Source organism: Centrocercus urophasianus, unplaced genomic scaffold (genome assembly GCF_019232065.1).
Source record: "Centrocercus urophasianus isolate 14NV4802_14NV808 unplaced genomic scaffold, USGS_Curo_1.0 seq_9, whole genome shotgun sequence".
NCBI lineage: Eukaryota > Metazoa > Chordata > Aves > Galliformes > Phasianidae > Centrocercus > Centrocercus urophasianus.
Genome location: NW_024885532.1, coordinates 31,328,433 through 31,347,518, shown reverse-complemented (window position 1 = coordinate 31,347,518; position 19,086 = coordinate 31,328,433). Strand labels below are relative to the sequence as shown.

Here is a 19,086-nt window from a genome sequence, read left to right as displayed (position 1 = left end):
ATACCTTGCTTTCACTGGTAAGAATGTTAAACTGGAAAAACATTTATTGATGACAGAATTACAGTTTTGATGAACACAGTGCTCAGGAGGATGTTATTGTTTCACATTTATTGGCCACAAATTCAGAGAACAGCATTATTACTGCTTTAATCCCCCAGATAAAAAAAAAAAAAAAAGAATGTTTTCAAATCAAATTAGGCAAAACCTTTTGAGGAAAAAAAATTGCTATGCATCTTCTCTCTCACGTGTACAAATTTACACAAAGAATGGATCTGGTAGCTCTGAATGTATTACCTGCCCAACAAATAACATCCCAGAAGATCTCTTCTTGCAGTACTCTATGGCGCCATGTATTGAACCTTCTACCTAAGAGAGTCTGAGACCAAGCTAAGGAGCCACACTTATTTGTTATGATATTCTAAATCTTAAAAAAATACATAAATTTTTTTTTTTTGTGGTTCCGCCCAAGCGGTTGTTTTAAAAAAAAAAAAAAAAAAAAAAAAAAAGGTTAATGCTAGAATACTGATTCAATCACTTTTGGGTATGTTTGAAAGAAAATTCTAAACCAGCCATTTATTAGTTAAGTCAATTTTGTTTTCAATAAAGATTGACTGCTCTGTAATGATTCTCTGTGCAGTATATATTACTAAAAAAGAAAGGAAAATTAGCATCGATTTATCTTTGTGACTGATTCCTTGGAAACTCTTGGGATTAACATACTCAATTAGGAATCCAAAATCCAAGAAGTCAATCGTGGATTAAAGTTGATGAGACCAGCCTATAAGCAATTCTGACAACTTCTTCACACAACGGGGGGTTGAAATAGGGAATAAACTGTCAACGGCAGCAGTATAAACTATGAGCTGTAGAACAACCAAGAAGGAATTAGGATGTATTTTTAAACAGAAAAATAAACACATGTATATTTGCATAATTCTGGATTAGGTTCCAACTGTATTTTATGATATTTCTACAAGTTTGGCAGGCTATTTCCAAGATCTGCTTTCTGGAACTACTGTTACTAAAGAATGCTTTATTGAACTGGGGCCTATGATGAGTCCTTTTGGGGGTGGAAAGGGGGTAATGTCCTGTGTTGCCCTAGGTTTTCTGCTTCTGTGCATTAAAGCTGTATGTTAAGTCTGAAACAGTGCAAGAAAAAAATGAGCATATAAGGCTAGTTTTTCTTAAAATTATGAAGAGGGACAGTGCTGAGTATCATACACATATACTGCTTCTCACATTGTGCCTACCCTTGCACTTCCCACAACTTCCACAAGTTTTCTGCATCTCTTAAACTGATTGCCATTGCTCAAGTTGGAAGATTTGGATTCCTGTTATTTATTTATTTATTTAAGGCTTCAAAAATCAAATGAACAAGAAGAACAAAAAGAGACCTCTCTTTCTGCTAGGGTTTAGTTGCCTAGCTGTCTATACATGCTAACACAGTAATGCTTCCGTTCCAGAGAGGTGGAAATCTTGTAGCTCATCTGACAGTCCTACACTGCTCCCTGCAACCACTGAGCAACCCATAAATGCCAACTCAATGGACATTACAGAGGTTTTCTCCTAAGCACCTGCAACCTACCTTCAGGACGTTGAATCCCACCTTTTGTGCATCTGAAAGACCTGTCCATAGTAATCTAGTGACCAGGGGTATGATGAGAAGTTAAAAAGATGAATTTTCAGGTCGCTACACAAACAGAAATGGCACACATTTCTGCTTTGTTTCATGATACAGAATTGCTATAAGTCTACTGGACCAAGCTAGTGTAAGCACAAAGAAGTAAGGAGCATCAAGTACCTACCATAGTATTTCAACATGCGACTGAATAATTTGAATCTGTAAGCATGACAAGACAACTAGTTGCCTGTATTACTGTTACCCCTGCTCAGGAATTTTACAGCCAGATGTTCTCAATCTTAGCCTAACACTGGGGGAAAAAATATTGTTCTGTTATCTTTTTACAAAGTTGCTTTTTATGACAACAGTTATTGCACTCCAGTCCTCAACTCACTCCAACAATCCCCAGGCTTCAGGTTTTCTGTTGTCTAGTTATACCTCAGAGATGCACAGCCGATTGGAAACAGAAGGCACGGTGATTTAAGTACAAGTCTGATCATACATATCAGGGAATAAGCACACATTCAGAGCTGCATGCTTTTTAGTATCATGTCAGACAGACCAATTTCTGCATGCCATTTTGGTAACAGGACAAGAAAGAACTCCCATGCCTACTTTCTGCATTTTTAAACAAATCTGTTTGACAGGAAAGCATAAAAAAAGAAAAACAAGTCTCACACAGCAAGAAGAAAAGATCTCATGTAGGAACATTTCATGTGCACTTTCATGGCTTGTGCTATCAGCAAGTCTGAGTGGAGACCACCAAGAACACACGGAGCCCTTCACATTCATCACAGTCAGACTGTGTTGCACTTGTGACATTCCTGCTTTTTTGAACGTTTGCCTATCAAAGCATTGCGTTTACTTGGAATTTAATAAGATTTGAAAACAGCTCTAAATTAGGAACAATAATCCTATCATTTTGTCCTTTAGTATCATTAGATGTTCCAGGCTGGATGTGGCTCTGGGCAGCCTGGTCTGGTGGTTGGTGACCCTGCACGCAGCAGGGGGGTTGAAACTCGATGATCATTGTGGTCCTTTTCAACCCAGGTCATTCTATGATTCTATAATACGATGATTCTATGGTTTATCTTGTTTAACACTGCTCTGGTGTAGGTTAAGGCTTTCACTCTCAACCTGCATAAAGAAATGGTGTTCAGATCCAGGCTTACAAATATCTCTGGATACTTAAGGCAGAGGAGAAAATAATGCAGCTGCAAGTTACACGTGCTATACACTCCCCCTCTCTTTCCATTCACTTCTGCTTCTGTTCTAGTTGAGCATCACACAAGATATCTTCCATGCTACTGCTTCCCCAGAACCATTCCCAAATGCCTTGAACTCTTGCCTGCTATTACTGATATCACCTTTGATTTTGCTGTATTTCTACTCCTCCAAGCATGATATGAAAGCAACATTCCTGTATTCTTTTACATTCAAAATCAGCTATATTTCAAAGTTTTGATGTCATCAGGACAATTTTATATCATCTCCAGTGAAATATATCTGCTCAGCAGATGTGAAACAGATCTTTTGTTTTACTACTCAGTTTAAAGCCAGCTACAGAAGTAATTCTATGAGATGGTGCTATGTAATGATGCACAGGCATTTGTCTGTCAAGTCCTAAAAAGCCATAACCTTGTAGTTGATCTTCTGTTTAAGGTAATCCAACAGTTTTTAGTGCATACTGCTCTAGCAATATAAGGAAACTAAAAAGAGGGCTTTGTATTGACATTTTACCCCTGTAGTCATCTTAGTAACTTTCTAAATAGATTAATTTCTGAGGGTGAGGACAGCACCCCTGTAATCATCATATTCAAGACATCCAGCATGAACAAGAAATCGCAACTAAAGAATTTTGGTTTCCAGGACCTGTTTTCTTGTTTAGATTTGTATTATTGAGTTTTATACTTTTTAAAAGCAAAGTCAGAGCGTCAGTTGGAGTGCACCAATGAAGAAAAGCAAAGGGGAAGAGAAATTAGATCACAAGGAGTAGGGCAATACCAAGTTTCCAGATGTTATGCTAGACCAAATTCTCCAATCTGACTGTTAACTACTTCAAAAGATTCAAAATTCACCTTTAATTCTTTTTTAAAGTCAAAAGTAGGAAGATCTCATTTTAAACCAGAGAAAATGCAATATTTCTTTCATTTTCTCTGTAATAATCAGGCCATGAGGCCTGTCTTCCGTTATTAGCTCTCTAGCTGTGTGAAATCCCTATGCAGATACATGTTAGTCATTGGTAAGGCAGCTGAAATCAAACATAGTTTACAGGACCCAAGCGTCTTCTACAAGGATCAGCCACTGCAGGAAGGTAAAAGTCAGCTTCAACCTGGGAGCATCACTGAACAGTGAAGCCCATGATCACAGTTACTTGAACACACTTTCCACCAAATCCCAAACTCTTTATTTTAACTACCACTTTTCCCAGAAACTAAAGGGAAAATCACAAAATCAGTTGCCACAGTTTAGGTTCTCGTGGTATGAGAGTGTTTGGTATCAAGATGCACTTCTAAGTGTAGCACTTCTAACTGCTAGTACACCAAACTTGAGATGTCAAGAAAGGAGGTATTCTCATGGTATTTTCAAGTGTTGTCACTGGTTAATTAACTCAAGTTTAATTTATTCTTTTACACATGCCTCTCCAACTTCTGTGTCCAGATATTCCGTGTGCTGAAGTCTGAGTACCATTTCTCTCTATGACACTTACAAAGTCTCAGGATAAAAAAGTTATGATGAAGCCCCAGTGCATCATTGCTGCAAAGTTCATTTACATAAGTCTTATTACTGTTATTCCTCAGGTGTTAAAGCTTCATTGAAATAAAGCAGACACAGTAACAAAGGTATAACTGACAGTCTGTCATATTGACCGATGTGCTTTTTGATTCAACTTTATAAATATTTACTCTGCAATCCTTTAGAAGATCAAGTTAGAATGTAGTGCAAGTCCAAATCCCCATCTCATTATAATGCTAAAAGAATATTCCCTGTACATCACACATCCAAGCAGGAAGTTCGGGTAAATACTGAGCTTGTCCAGAGTACTGGGGAGCAATCAGGAACATAAAACATGCACTAGCAGCAGGGCAGTAGCACTGGGCACCGAAGCACTGTTATCTCTAGCTGAAGAATGGATTCCCTTGAGGAGCTTCTTTCATACCACAAATTGATCAGTGCTTCAGAGCCTCACGGCAGAAATACAAAATAACTCAGCTTTCTTAAAGGTAAAGCTAAAAGGAGAATTAGAGGCCTCTTCTTTCATCCCTCTCAGACCTGCAGCATTCCCAAACCGGGGTCTCTTCAGTTTGCAGTCAGTTTGGCTAGTTATATTTGGTTTTGGAGGCAAAGTTTCTCAAAGACACTAAGGAAAGAAACTCACCATAGAAACTACAAACTGAGCTCTTCCCACCACTGTGGGTGTAGAGATTTCATCTTTCTTTTGCTCCATCTCCCATAAGCCTAAACTTGCTCCCAACTTGCACACACAGAGGAGTTAGCAAGGCATGGGTCTGAAGCCAGCTGCACTTCTGCAGTATTGGAAGAAACTGATTCCCACTCTTACTCAGGAAAGCCAGTAGAGCCAAAAGCTCATGTCCCTCAGCACAGCATACAGAAGAACTGAACACAGTCTAAGACAGCACAGAGCAGGAACACCTGACCTTACATCCTCAGAGCAGACTTGCATTTTATGCATCATATAGCAACATCTAATAAAATGCCTCCCCACAGAGAGATGATTAAGCTACCTCAGGTTGGAAGTCCCAGAGGCTTTCACCTCTCTTCAACCTCTTGCCCAGCTTCTCACAGGGCAGAATGTAATTTAGCTCTCCGCTGAAAGTTCAGCAGCAAATGTAGTATTTGAGAAGCAGGATTTTCAAAAACACTTTTCCAAATGAGAAAAGAATTTTAGAAGAAAAATGACAATCATGAAGCTACTAAGCATTCCCTGAACAATTCAGGAAAATACTATTTTCCACAGGACACAGTAAAAGCCCCTCTAGACAAGTACTTTGTATTTCTCCTTCACAATAATGAATATCACTCTCATCTCCAATAACGCTTAAAAGCCACTACTAAAAAGCATAACTTGTGATCAGCCAAAATCAAATTAAGGACCATTTCAGAAAGCGAAGCATAAATAAAATCTTAATTATAAATATAAGCATGATAAAATTGCCTCAGACTGTGAAAGTGGCCTCCTCAGTAGGACAAGAACACACTTGTGAGATTTCAGGAGGAATGAAGATTTAAGTCTGGCAGAAAAACAGGCTAAAGAAGTGGAATACAAACAAGGACTGGATTCTTACAATATAGAAAAATGGACTTCTTGCATTATTATACAAATCTAAAACTATTGTATATCTGACAACCATCCTGTGCTCACCCACCACAACAATACACTGTCATTATTTTGACAGCATGCTTTAATCTACACTGAAATTTTAAAAAACAAGGTTAAAGCTAATTCAGAAATAGTTAACAGAGGAAAAATTACATGAGTTAGAATATCTGCACTCTAAGAGCCTAACACCATGCATAAAAGATGACTGACCCTGAGGGAGCTGGATATTCACACACTGATCACAATATGATTCACTGAATGGTAAAACATTACTTACCATCTGCTAAAATATTAGGCTGGTTGCCTAGTTATAAGTGTTCTAATTTTCTAACTATTAACCTCATTCATGACTGCTTAATTGTAGACATAGAGAAATGAACATATACACATATGGAAATACGAAACAAAAATTCCACAAAAAATGTAGAATTCGCTTTTTCAGACCAAGCGACCAACCCACTGAGTTCAAATTCCTCTTGTATCTGAATAGGCAACTAGGAACAATAAGAAAGATCCCTTCCTGGACCTTCTTAAATTTAGACTGTCACCTGAAGCATGAGATCACGCTCCTATCTAAGACACATTGTGTTGATTTCATAGTATTATTCAACCTTCTTCAAAACCCAGTTTGGTTACTTGACTTCTTCAGGCAGTGAATTTTACAAAATACAAGCAGTTTGATACTAAATCGAATGACCTGCTTAATTTTATAATTTCACTGGTACTACAAGGCAACGCAACAGTTTGTAAATGGGCAACAGAAAAAAATGCCTGCTCTTTTAAATAACCAAAGCCAACTCATCTCAGTTTTTCCTTTTAGAAAAAAAAAATAATTGAGGAGTAAGTACCTTTAAAGCCCATCCCTTTTGTTACTCCTACCTCAATAATATACAAAACCACATTCTTGTAGAAGCAGTAGAGAATGCACTTGGTAACTCGATTGTAACTCCAAGCTCCATGGACCAACAACAGCTTCTCCAAGTAGGAAAACTGAAACAGAGAAAACAAGTTTATACACATATGAAGAACTGCTTAATAAAAAAAATTAGAGTGAATTCTCCCACATCAAAAAAGCCTCAGATCAGATATGAAAACTGCTGAAGTGCAATATCTGAATATTTCAGCAGCACACATATATAAAATGTATGCCCTAAAACTTAATATTTACTGAAGGTCTTTCCTGACAACAAAATCTAAGAAACACAACGTATGTTGTCTTTAAGCAGCATAAAGCCTTCCATTAGTACCACTACCCTGGTAGTGAAATCTGACAAGGCTAACATTTGCCTTGTAGATTAAAAATAAATGTAAACTCTTAATTACATGGTCAAAGATTTCTCTGTTTCAGGGCTTACAACGCTCAGGAACATCTCTTTTTTCTGTGCAAAATTAATAATCTCATCACTAGAACTGTCGTGAGTTGAAATAAAATGTAAACAAGAAGAAAGCAGATGCATGCAATCTTTTATAAAGCATGAACACTTACATTACCAGCCCACTAAATGTATGCAATCATGTTATGAGCCATTTTAGATGCTCTATATCAAGAAGGAGCCCAAAAAGAGAAGTAAATGAATCTAGGGATTGTAAAAATGGATACCTAGCAACACTAGTGGAAACCACATATGGTTTGTTGTTGTTTTTGGTTTTTTTTTAAATATAGAAGTAGTCTACCAATGCAGCTTAGAAATGGGTAATATCTCGTCTTGGCTTTGTCAGTGAACTTTTTTAATGGCTTCAGCTCTCCTCTTTTGTCCAGCTATAGAGTGATCAAACTGGGAACTTCATTTACAGTTCAGCACGTGTGAACCTGAAGGGTTTTTGGACATAAAGGCAAGAACACTACTTGCTTTGCTTCCTTTTCAATGGAGAAACTTGATAGTAAAGACTGACTTCTTAAAAGTAGATTCCAGCTCAGTCATTTCAAAAACTTACTTGAGAGTTTGAAATCTGCAGTAATGAATTAGAACTGTCATGAGAGAACTCTGCTCCCATGATTTCCAGCACAGAAATCACTGAACCACAAATCCTCTAAGAACAACCTTTCTGACACGCATCAGCAACGTGGATTTTTTAGGATATGCCAGCAAGAAAGGAGGAGAGAAAATAAAAGTGAAAGAAGCTTCGTGGTTCAGCCAGAATCAGGACTGAAAGTAGGACATTTAGAAGGGAGCAGGTAATATATGAGTCATCTACTGCCTCAGTTAATCTGTGGCATTTTTGTAGCTTTATTCCTCAAAACTACATGACAAAACATCAGCAATGATGGGAAGATCCCCATCACATCCTGACAAGTGGCCCCCAACACCTCCTGCAGAGAACAGAGAGTTGGATGCACCCTAAAATATTCCCTCTCTGCTGAATCTGAAGAGTGACTGTCTCAGATGTGGCTCCTTCTGCAACTCCAGGTTGGACAAATCCTACCATTAACTGCTCTTTAACCTCTGTTGTCACAAAAATGAATCCACTCCATTGCACAGTGAGAGACATTAGTGACCTAAATATAACCATTCCAAGCCTGTTTGCAGTGATAAGAAGTACTATTAAGATGTAGCAAGGCATTAAATTTTTGATGCTGATCGCCGGAACGATGTAAATGCACAACTACTGGCACACTTGAGTGACCATGGGTGATAGAGCCCTTCTGAGATATTGCATTTGTTTGGGCACTGCTACATGCATGGGTTTTTAACAGAGACATGAACACTTGTCTAAGGAGGAAGTTGCTCTAGTTCAGAAAAGGTAAAGTCCTCCAGACACCAGAAGCTCTCAGGATTAACATGATGAAGCTTTTTACTGGGGAAAAAGTTTTTAAATTCTACTGCTCTCTAAGTCTCTCTAGCAGTTAGGTCGTTTGGTTTGGGAATTCTCTAAACATGGATCACTGGTGCAAGATCATTTAAAGGGGAAAGGATGATTCCAGCAGATGCTCCCTGTACCTGTGGAAGTTATTTGGAGCAGAATCAGACGTAAGTTGCCTTTTTATTTTTGTTTGGTTTATGCTTTAATTCCCCCTGGAATCCTGAACGAGTTTATATTGAGACTTTCACTTCCATAAGTGCCTACTTCTGGCACCACTGTATTTGAAATCTCATTTGAACATGAGATGCTACATTAGAGCGGTCGTTTTAAATTACTCAATAAGAACATGCTCTGCCTTCAAGGCATGCACACACAGTAACACTTCAGTGGGAGTTGTATGTCTTCACTGAAAGAAATATACCCCACAGAGATCAAGTTTTTCTTTTGAACATTTTTTTGAAACATAACCTCACACTACTGGTCCTCTGTAACAGGGATTCTTTGACATCTTTTCTAACATAAACCTTTCTTAAATAATCAAAAAAATACAGTTCCATAGTATTTCACTAATTTTTTGAAAGTTTAAACTCTGTGCTTGCATGACCAGCTTCTGTTTCACATGGAACTAAGAAGATTCATTGCTATTGTCATTAACTCCCTGACTGGAATTTAAAACAAAAACAATTTCCAAACAATTTAAAACAACCAATTTCCCTAATTTTAACATTAAGTCTAAAGACATGCGTTTTCTTTTTGATAATTTAGAAGCAACATGTGAACGTGAAGATTTAAGATTTAATGTTGCTGCCACCAACGCAAAAGAAATCAAGCTTTGTGTAGGACTTGCTATTTGCCCCTTCATGGACAAAACTCTCACTGCTTATGCTTACTTATTAAAATAGAAGCAATCAGTGTTCTGGGGAAATGTAGGTAATGAGCATTCAATTAAGTTATGTAGCAGAAGCAATGTATAACCTACAGAAGCCAGAAGAAGAATCATTGCAAGATACCAAAGACTTCCTATGGCAGTTTCTATAATTTTATACACTGTTTATTATGGAAAAAGCCATTGGTGAAACAGCTTGACATTTTCTTAATAAATTCAGAAGGTCTTAGTCATTCAAACCTGGAATGCATGGTGCTTCATCTGACTACAAAAGGCTATACAGCAGCAATACAAGGATGCCACTTGGCTTCACAGCACAGTTGGCACATTAAACAGTTATCTGTCTAAATAATATCATTATTATTACACCTTTTTAAAACCTCACCTTCTACTGAAACTACCAGAAAAAAGTAACATTTCGTGTCATTTGGTAGAACAAATCTGCTATACTCCAGCAGGTGGGAACAGCAGCTGATGCACAGAGATTACTTAAGTGTCAGTGGATCATCTCTGCTTCTTGCCAGCTCTCATTCATTCTTGCCCTGTGATCAGTCTCAAAAACACCACAAGGAACCTGAACTGTAAACAGTATTCAGAAAATGTCTGTCTACTGAAGTACCTCCTTCCTTACTTAGCTTTATATAATCCCACAGCTCAGTTCCTTCAATTAAACAAAAAAAGTTCTTCTACTTTCCTCTTTAGCTTAAGTAATCAGGGTTGAATTTCATAGGACTGTTTGGGAGCACTCACCCAAATCGTGTTCAAAATAACATACCTCAAATGAAAACACTGCCCAACTCTTCAGGACTATGAGCAATTCTTGGATATGTCACGGGGGTGGAAGGAATATAAAAGGAGAACATGACCTCAAAATAAGAATTTCCAAACAGTCACACTCTTACACACCTGTTTGTAATGCCTGTTCATAGTAAGGGAGAAGGACTTTCACGAGAGATAAGTTGCACTTAAAGCATGTCAGCTTAAGCATCACAAAGTGCCTTTCTCTGATTATTGAAGAGCCAAGCCATTACACGGCCAGCAGAAGGAAACTGAAGCTTCCAGGGAAGACAGAGCTTTGCTATGAAGAGCACAGAAATCAAAACAATGGATTCCAAAACCGTATCACAGGTATCTGTTTTAGATACTGCCTTGAAAAAGGAAATGATCTGAGATTCTCTTAGATCTAAGGCTAAGAGAAGACATCGAGCACTACATAGTGGGGTCTCTGACATAGGACTTGGCAATTGGATTTTTTTTGCCTCTGACCTGTGCAATGGCATAATCCGAGCAATTGGTTGCCTGCATGCCCTCGTTGCCACTGATCCCTACTCCAACATGAGCGGTCTGGATCATTCCCACGTCGTTGGCACCATCCCCAATGGCAAGTGTTATGGCATGCACGTGTTTCTTTACCATGTCTACTATTTCAGACTTCTGTAGAGGAGATACTCTGAAAAGGAAACAAAAATGTGTCAGTTTCTCACATGCTGAGTTACATGCCTTTTCCAAAAGGACAGCTGTCACCTACATTTAGAAATAATCAAAGGGTAGTTGCTGGAAAGTTTCCTTATTTAACAACTAAGCTTCAGAACCTGTGCCAAACCATTTAGAAAGAGAAAGCAGCTTTAAAAATAATTTTGCATTTGCATAAAATATGAGAAAGTAATGATTAAAATAAGACCTAGCAGACATGAAATTATCAAGCTTTTCTTCCATCCCCCAGTGCCATCAGAGGCACTTTGGTGTAAATCAATGGCATCATAGTGGGAACACTGGAGAAGGGATTTTCCTTTCCGGCACCCACAGCTTACAGATCAGTAGAGCACCTCCATTCAAAAGAAGGAAGACCATAAATAAATCCATCTGAAGTGTTTTCAGTCACTGAGAAAAGATGCTGTAGGCTTACCTTATTCCTTTTTTCAGCTTATTTTCCCTCTTGCAAACCCACTTTTTTGCCCTGACTACTCACTTTGTATCAAAAAAAAAAAAAAAAAAAAAAAAAAGCTTTCTCTCTGATTTCCCATAGATTTTCCATATGTCCTCCATGCTGGTGCTATCAGGCTTCAGTGATGATGTTAATTCCAATTCAAAAACCAACTGAATACAAAAACAAACCATCAAACACCTGACTACTACCAGGTATTACTCTCATGGGGATTTTCAGCAGTCACATTAATGTGACCCTTCTCTCATTTTTAAATCAGTTTCAGTTTGATAAAAATTCATGGAATTCAATGGTGCCTAAACCAGGGAAGTGGAAAAATAAGCAGGACTAGGTCACTAAATTAGATGAGACATCCGAAATGCGTTTTTTTCTATGAAAAAGGTGGATCAGGTTACCAAATCATATGAGGTATTCTGGAAATACCTACATGTAGATTAAATATTTCCATTCTAAGCCCATCTGTACAAACAACTTTAATCCCTTTCCCCATCAGTTTCAGTTAAAATTCCAAATTATTTTTTATTCCCTCAAATAATGCCTTAGACATAACTTTCCACATCTCAAGTCACCCCACATAGCATTGAACAAAATGAATGTAACTGATACCTGAAAGCTTTACTGTGAAAATGGGAGAGAATGGAGAGCCTGGGGAATTGGGAAAATGGAGGCTTTTCATACAGCATTTTTTTCAGAGTCCAGATCCCTTGAGAGCAACTTGCACAGCTTTCACAGAATCACAGAATCATTAAGGTTGGAAAGGACCTCTAAGATCACCAAGTCCAACTGGCCACCTACCAGCACTACTGCCACCAAACCATGTCCCTACGTACAACATCTCCCCTTTCCTTAAACTCCTCCAAGGACTGTGACTCCACCACCTTCCTGGGCAGCCCATTCCAATGCCTCACCACTCTTTCTGAGATATTTCCTAATATCCAACCTGAACCTCCCCTGGTGCAACCTGAGCCCATTCCCTCTCATCCTATCACTGTTACCCAGGACGAGAGGCCAACCCCCACCTCACCACAGCCTCTTTTCAGGCAGTTGTAGAGAGCAATAAGGTCTCTCTCTCTCTATATATATAAAGCTATAGCTGCATCTCCCCTGAGCCTTCTCTTCTCCGGACAAGAACAAGGCCAGTTTGCATTCATTTAGTTTTCAGTTGTAAGGTGACAGAAATACTCATTAATTGTCAAACAAACTGAATGCCCACATATAAATAAATTTGTGAACTGTTACCTAATGCATACAGAGCATGCTTTTTACCCTCTACATCAAACGAAGCTCTACAATCACAGTTAGGTAACACCCAGTTAAAGACTAACAACTTCAATATACCAAGTAAAAAAGGCAACTAAAGGAGCCATAGTAAAAACTAGGAACATGCTTTAAACACCAAAAGTCTTTCTTCATTCTGTTTAAGATGAAATCTAAAATAAGACTTTAGCACAAAGAGTTACCTGATTGCAGTCATTTATTTTAATTGAACTCGTGCTAACAAGAATCTTCTTGGTTCTCTCCCCTCCATATCAAGTACACCGTCACCCTCCTGGGAACGTACTTTGCTGCACAAAGTATAACTACAAAAGTTGTGAACAGAGATGGCTGCTCATTTCCTCGGGGGTTTACACCCCTCCCAACTCACTTTCTGCTCCCAGGCCCCTTCTGCTCCTGGTAATCTGTTTGGTACCAGTGCTGCCCTGGATGACATTAATCCCCTTTAGCCAGATGATCAGAGCTGCAGTTCATTTCCCACATTTGATAGGCAGCCTACATGAATAAGAGGAAGATTATAGCGCAGGACACGATTAACCTGAAGCTTCCCTCAGGTGGTATCATGGAAGAGGAGGAGGAAAAGCCAAGTTCACAAAGATTCTTGGACAAATGAGTAAGTTCAAAGTAAAAAGCGCAAGGAAAGAGCCAACTACTTTGGAGAAAAAAATTGCAGCAACATGCAACTATTGGTAATTATCCTTTTGGTGGAACATCCCTGTCTTTCACTGCAGAGCTTACGGCAGCAATGTCGGGATGTAAGCCTTGCCTTGATATATACCCAAATAAGAATTAAGATGTGAGCAAAACATCAGCTGCATCACAATCTTCTGTTTACTCATGCATTACCCAGCCATCCAGCAATGTCTCACAGTGTATCTGAAGTGAAACTCAAAGGCATTCACTGCGAGTATTTATGCATAAATTATTTTTATTGTCTCTACTTTCAAAACGAAGATAATCAACTTAGCCTAGACCAGTTCTCTCTTTTAAGCATGTTGCTGGGAAAAGAAGTCAGAGTTCAGATACCAGGCTTACAGGAGCAGGAAAGCACACTTGTGAGCGTGCTCTTGAAAAAGTAACAGCTGGTATGGAAAATGGAAGGTTCTCCTCAGTCTCAAACCTGCTTGGTCATATCTTTAACAGATTACTACAGAAAGCAGTTTGCATCCCGAGTGAGATGACAGACACCTTGATGTCACGTTACTTCCCCCGCTGTGGGATGGGTGAAAGCAATGAGGACACAAAGCATTGTGCCTTGGGAAGGAGCTGGGGGAGAAGCACAGCCCAGAACCTGGGGCCCTCAGAAAGATATGGAACTAGTTAACCTCGTGTCACTTATATCCATAAGGGAACTGTGCAAGAATGTGAAATTCAAGTTTTCAAGTTAAGCGCTCCTGTACCACAGAGAGCAGTGATAACACCGGTGCCCACAGAGCACACTGGAGGTGGCTTTCCTGACTTCTGCAGAGGAGCTCTCAGCAGCTTTAAAACCAACACTGTGCCACTGCCTCCCTGCCTCTGTGAGCAAACATCTTACCCGATATATTTTCTAGCCTATTCAGAAAAAAAAAATCTACTCAGCATTTTGCCAGAAGGTTTGCTCAGCTTTGCTTTAGTTCTTCAAAAAGAGAATTCTAGCAAGGGTTAAGAATTTTCAAGATCTATATTTTTTTTAAACCAGGAGTACTTCAGGGACAATCAAAGAAGCTCATCAATTCCTATCAATGAAAGATAAATCAAAAAAAGTAAAGTAATAATATTTTCAAAAGTAAACATAAAATATTTTGTTTAGAAACAATATTTCTAAAAACTGACAAGTAAAAAGAAAGCACTAAATATCTATTTTAACAAGCAAAGTAATACAGGAGAGTTTTAACTAATTTTTTTAATGTACTGCACCTGCTTTAAATTCATTAATTCCATTTAATCTTTAATTCTATTAGTCCACTTTTTGCAATCTGTCAAGGGATGTATTTCTCTTATTCCCAAAGTCCATACAGCTACAAATGCAATGGGCAGGACCCAGTCAGCACAACCAGCCCTCTGTCACACAGGTCAGCTCCATGCTCCACACGGTACTGCTGCTGATGGGAAGTGAGAAAGAGCTTCTTAACTCAGTCTCTGCACATCTGCACTTACTGGATAGTTATAGGTATGTAAGAGCAATTGATGGCAACTGTGAGAAGTGCTATTTACAAAAGCCCTTAATGCAGATGCCTCAAAGTGTACAGAGAAACCACAGATGGGAAATATAAGTGCAATATTTTAGTACCAATGGGCTTTTGTTTATCGCATTCAAGTCTGAAGGACCAATTGAAGATGAGGTCCTGCTGAAGTCAACAGTACATAAGACAGACATGATCAATATAGAACAAGATCAGGTAATTTATAAGAGATCACCTTATAATAAAACTGCATTACAAGGTCATCTCCCTCCTGTACTTGCAGGGCCAGCAGCCCCACAAACCCCTCCACACCCAAGCAAGGCACAGCTTGATGCTGGTTATCTACGCTCTACTCTCCCTTTATGCATTGTTTTTTTTTAGACCAAGGAGACTGGAGCAGTTCTGTTGCAAACTGCATATGTCTCCCACCCCTAATTCAATGAAATATATTCTTTTAAAATATTCTTACCATTGCTTAAACTTGATTTGTGAAAGAATAAGGAAGACAGAAGGAAGCTGTTTCAAGTACTAAGTCCTCCTGCTTCCATGCTGTAACGGGATTTAACACAGACATCAATGTCTTCAACATGAAACATTAATTTGATATTCTGCTTCCTTGAAATGCTTCATTAATGCAACACAAGAGGCTCTTAAGAGCCTACCTTCATGACACTGAACATGATTTTACCCTGTTCTATCATAAAATGCACTATTACTTCAAAATGCTCAGTGACCTCATCTTCAGTATAGGCAGAGAAGGGAGACAGCCCAGAAAAAGCTGAGAGCTATCAATAATATTGACATTTAAGCATATGCACTGATCCTCTGAAAGAGAAGCATGGTAAATTAATGCACCACTGCAAGTAAGGAATGTTGCCATGACATCATGTTTAGCAGCTTTTAATTAGATATCCATTTCTTCTGACACACGCCAGTGTGCAGATTTCAACCACGTGTCATCCAAAGAAGGGATGGTTTTGAATTACGTCTGTGATGCTGTGAGGCAACTTGCTCTAACCTATAGCGATAGAGAAATCTGTGCAGAAGGGTAATGAACAAAAGCACTCACACACGTTGACTAAAAAGCATTACATTGAGTGCTTTTCATTTACAGAGTGATCCAAATGTGCTCTGCCTGCTGACAACTAGATTTCACAGGGACTGGCTCTGGAACAGCACTTACGTCTCTAGTCAGATAGATTCCTTTGGTGCTTTTTTATGAACTATCCGTCAGCTCACTTAGTGCTGTCTCTAAAGCTGTTAGTGTTTCCAAAGGAGACATCTCTATCTGCTAATCACTGCACAGGACTTTTATAGTCCATGGAGAGACACTGGCACTTCTGGAGTGCAATCCACATGTCCTGTTTTAGATATGTAATGGTAGAGTTCCCCTCCTCTTAAAAATTCCCCTTCCTCCCTACAGCACTGTGAAGGGTCTGAAAGAGAAAAGCTCACACAGAGATGCCTGCATCAGACAAAATGAAGGCCATCTGATCTTACAGCAGTGTTAAATACTGCCCAGGTGCACAAGCTTTTATGGGAGTTGAAACACCTCCTCCCTCCCTCTCCACTGCTGCTGAATAAACTGATCTACAGTGTCCTCCTTCCCTTTTCTTACAATTCCCATTTCTTGACTGTGCCCCAGCTCTTGCCACACTATTCTCCTGATCCCATCCCTTCTGAGCACAGACAACTTAAAGTCTTATCAAAGCTCTACCAGCTTCAGTAGAAACAACCACAGCTTCATCACACTTGCCAGCTGCGAGCACACTTCTGCACATTGTAGCCACTGCTACCGAGCAGGTCATCCTCCAAACCGCCTCACTGGCACAACTCAATCAGACTGACTTGAAGATTATTTTCAAACATCAAAAAAAAAAGAAAAAGGTTTACATCCTGTTTTCCTCATCACGAGTCTCTTTGCATCTTATTGTAATCACAAAGAAGTCTTACTTCGGTTTTTTAACCTGATACGCTGATCACATGCCTACTTTTTGAACAATGTATTAACTCAGAATCTCAGGTTATCCAGGACAGGATTTCCAATGCTGAGAGAGGCTCTGTATCAACCCCCTACTCCCCCCACCCATGTACATCCTCATAGAATACTTTGCTGTTCTTCTCAAAATAATAGGTAGTTCTTTCTGCTTTACTTTAGGTCTAATAGAAATTTCTGCTCAATAACATAGGATCAGAATCATAAAGGTTGGAAAAGACCTTTTAGATCATCCAGTCCAACCGTCAGCTCATCATGCCCACTGACCCCACTCCTCAGTGCTACAACCCACACGGTTCTTGAACACCACCAGAGACAGCAACTCCACCACCTCCCTGGGCAGCCTGTGCCACTGCCTCACCACTCTCTGAGATGAAATTTTTCCTAATATCTAACCTGAATTTCCCCCAGCACAACTTGAGGCCATTATCTCTCATCCTATCTATCTATCTATCTGAAATACAAGGTTATCTTTGTAGTTACAAAGCCACTGAATTACAGTCTTCTGTGTGTGACTGAGGTGCAGGAACCCCACTAATTCATTTATTACCTTTTCATCACAAAATTAAGGATATTCTTTTTAAATGCATACATGGCGGGGGTTTTTTTGTTTGTTTGTTTCTTTCTTTTTACTATCATTAGAGAATTCCCCACCTGCATTCCATTATCCCCACAATCCATTCATCACTCAGTTGCCACAGAAGTGATCTCCACAGGGCAAGGACTACGAAATAATCTCCATAAGCTGGATTCACTTATTTAGCAGCATGACACGATGCACAGTGCCAGAGCGAATGCAGGGTTAAGTTTCAAGTCAGCATCTTTGTCCCCTTTGATATCCCTCTACCTCTTTCTCTGGATTGCCATTCTCGCAGCCTGCTTTACATACAGGGTGAAGATAAAACAAGAAAAAAACCTACTTTGGGAAATGAATCATTTGGAAAGTGATGAGTTAGCACAAACGTGGAGTTGAATGGGAGACTGCTTTGCATTTTTAACTATAATGGTCGCTAGTGGCAACAGTTATAATGCATTTTTAAAGTGAAACTAATGTATCAAATTAATTTTGAGCTTTTCTCACCCCAAGCTGATTAAGGCACTTTCATTTCCATGCTAATCAGGCTGAGCAGTTCACATGCAGCAGAGAAACCTCTCTTTTCCTAATGACAGAGCAAAAACCTGTCAATCTGAAGCACATCGAGTTCTGCCTTCATAACCTTCAGCACATGCACAAAGAGAGAGCACACACGTCTCACAGCACAGCTGCTTACTGAATTTTGTAACACTTGGTGAAATTAGGTGACAAGGGCCACCCGTGGCGACTAATTGGCCCTTCAGCCATGGAGAGAGGCCAACATGGAATCACAAGCTCCCCTCTGAGCGTTGCCCCTGGCACCACGAGAGCCCCTGGCAGCACTGAGCACAGCGCGGGCAGCGTTGTAGCTCCACGATGCCAAGTGCAGCAGCTCCAGGCAGTGCTACCACTGCAGGACCAACCTCACACCCAAGAAGCACTTGCAGGGGAGGAAGACGGAGTGAGACATAGCTAACAGACTGGAGACAGTTAGCTATTTCAGCGTTCCAAGCACTGACAGGTGTATTTCTTCATTTGGAGCACTAGTAACTCTGTATGACTCATTTTCCTCCCCCCTCTGAAGAAATAACTCCTGGAATTTAAAATGAAAACACATATAAGAGATTGACTTGCAACTGGGAATTACTTCCCAAAGGCACAGGCGATCTGAACAGCAGGCTCTTGAAATAGGCAGTCCCAGGGAAGTTATCTTACCCTGCAACAATCAATATGTCATGCTGAAGGGTCATTAACCACCACGAAAGTGCCACCTATCTGTAAAAAAGGGACATTTTCCATTTGAGAACTATCAGCACAGCCCAGCAGTCAGAATGCTGTTGTACCAGTGAAGGCAGGTGAGCCCCCTCCACATTCTTTTCATGACAGGGTTCGAGGCCAAGGTGTTTCCCACCCTTCCCTAGAGCCTGGTCTCTAAGAAGAAAAAAAGGGTTGAGTCCCTAAACCCTAGACATTTGGGGGG

The 19,086-nt window shown here is 39.6% G+C and overlaps 1 protein-coding gene across 2 annotated transcripts in view; it reads right to left on the bottom strand.

The window, feature by feature from the left end:
• ATP8A2 (ATPase phospholipid transporting 8A2) overlaps nt 1-19,086 on the bottom strand; it is a 281,480-nt gene that overhangs the window by 130,576 nt on the left and 131,818 nt on the right. For both annotated transcript variants that reach the window (XM_042839218.1, XM_042839220.1), the window contains exons 26-27: nt 10,918-11,101; nt 6,843-6,953 (exon numbers count right to left, since the gene is read on the bottom strand). In XM_042839218.1, the coding sequence (XP_042695152.1) occupies nt 6,843-6,953; nt 10,918-11,101 (295 nt within the window). The remainder of the gene's footprint in view (nt 1-6,842; nt 6,954-10,917; nt 11,102-19,086) is intronic.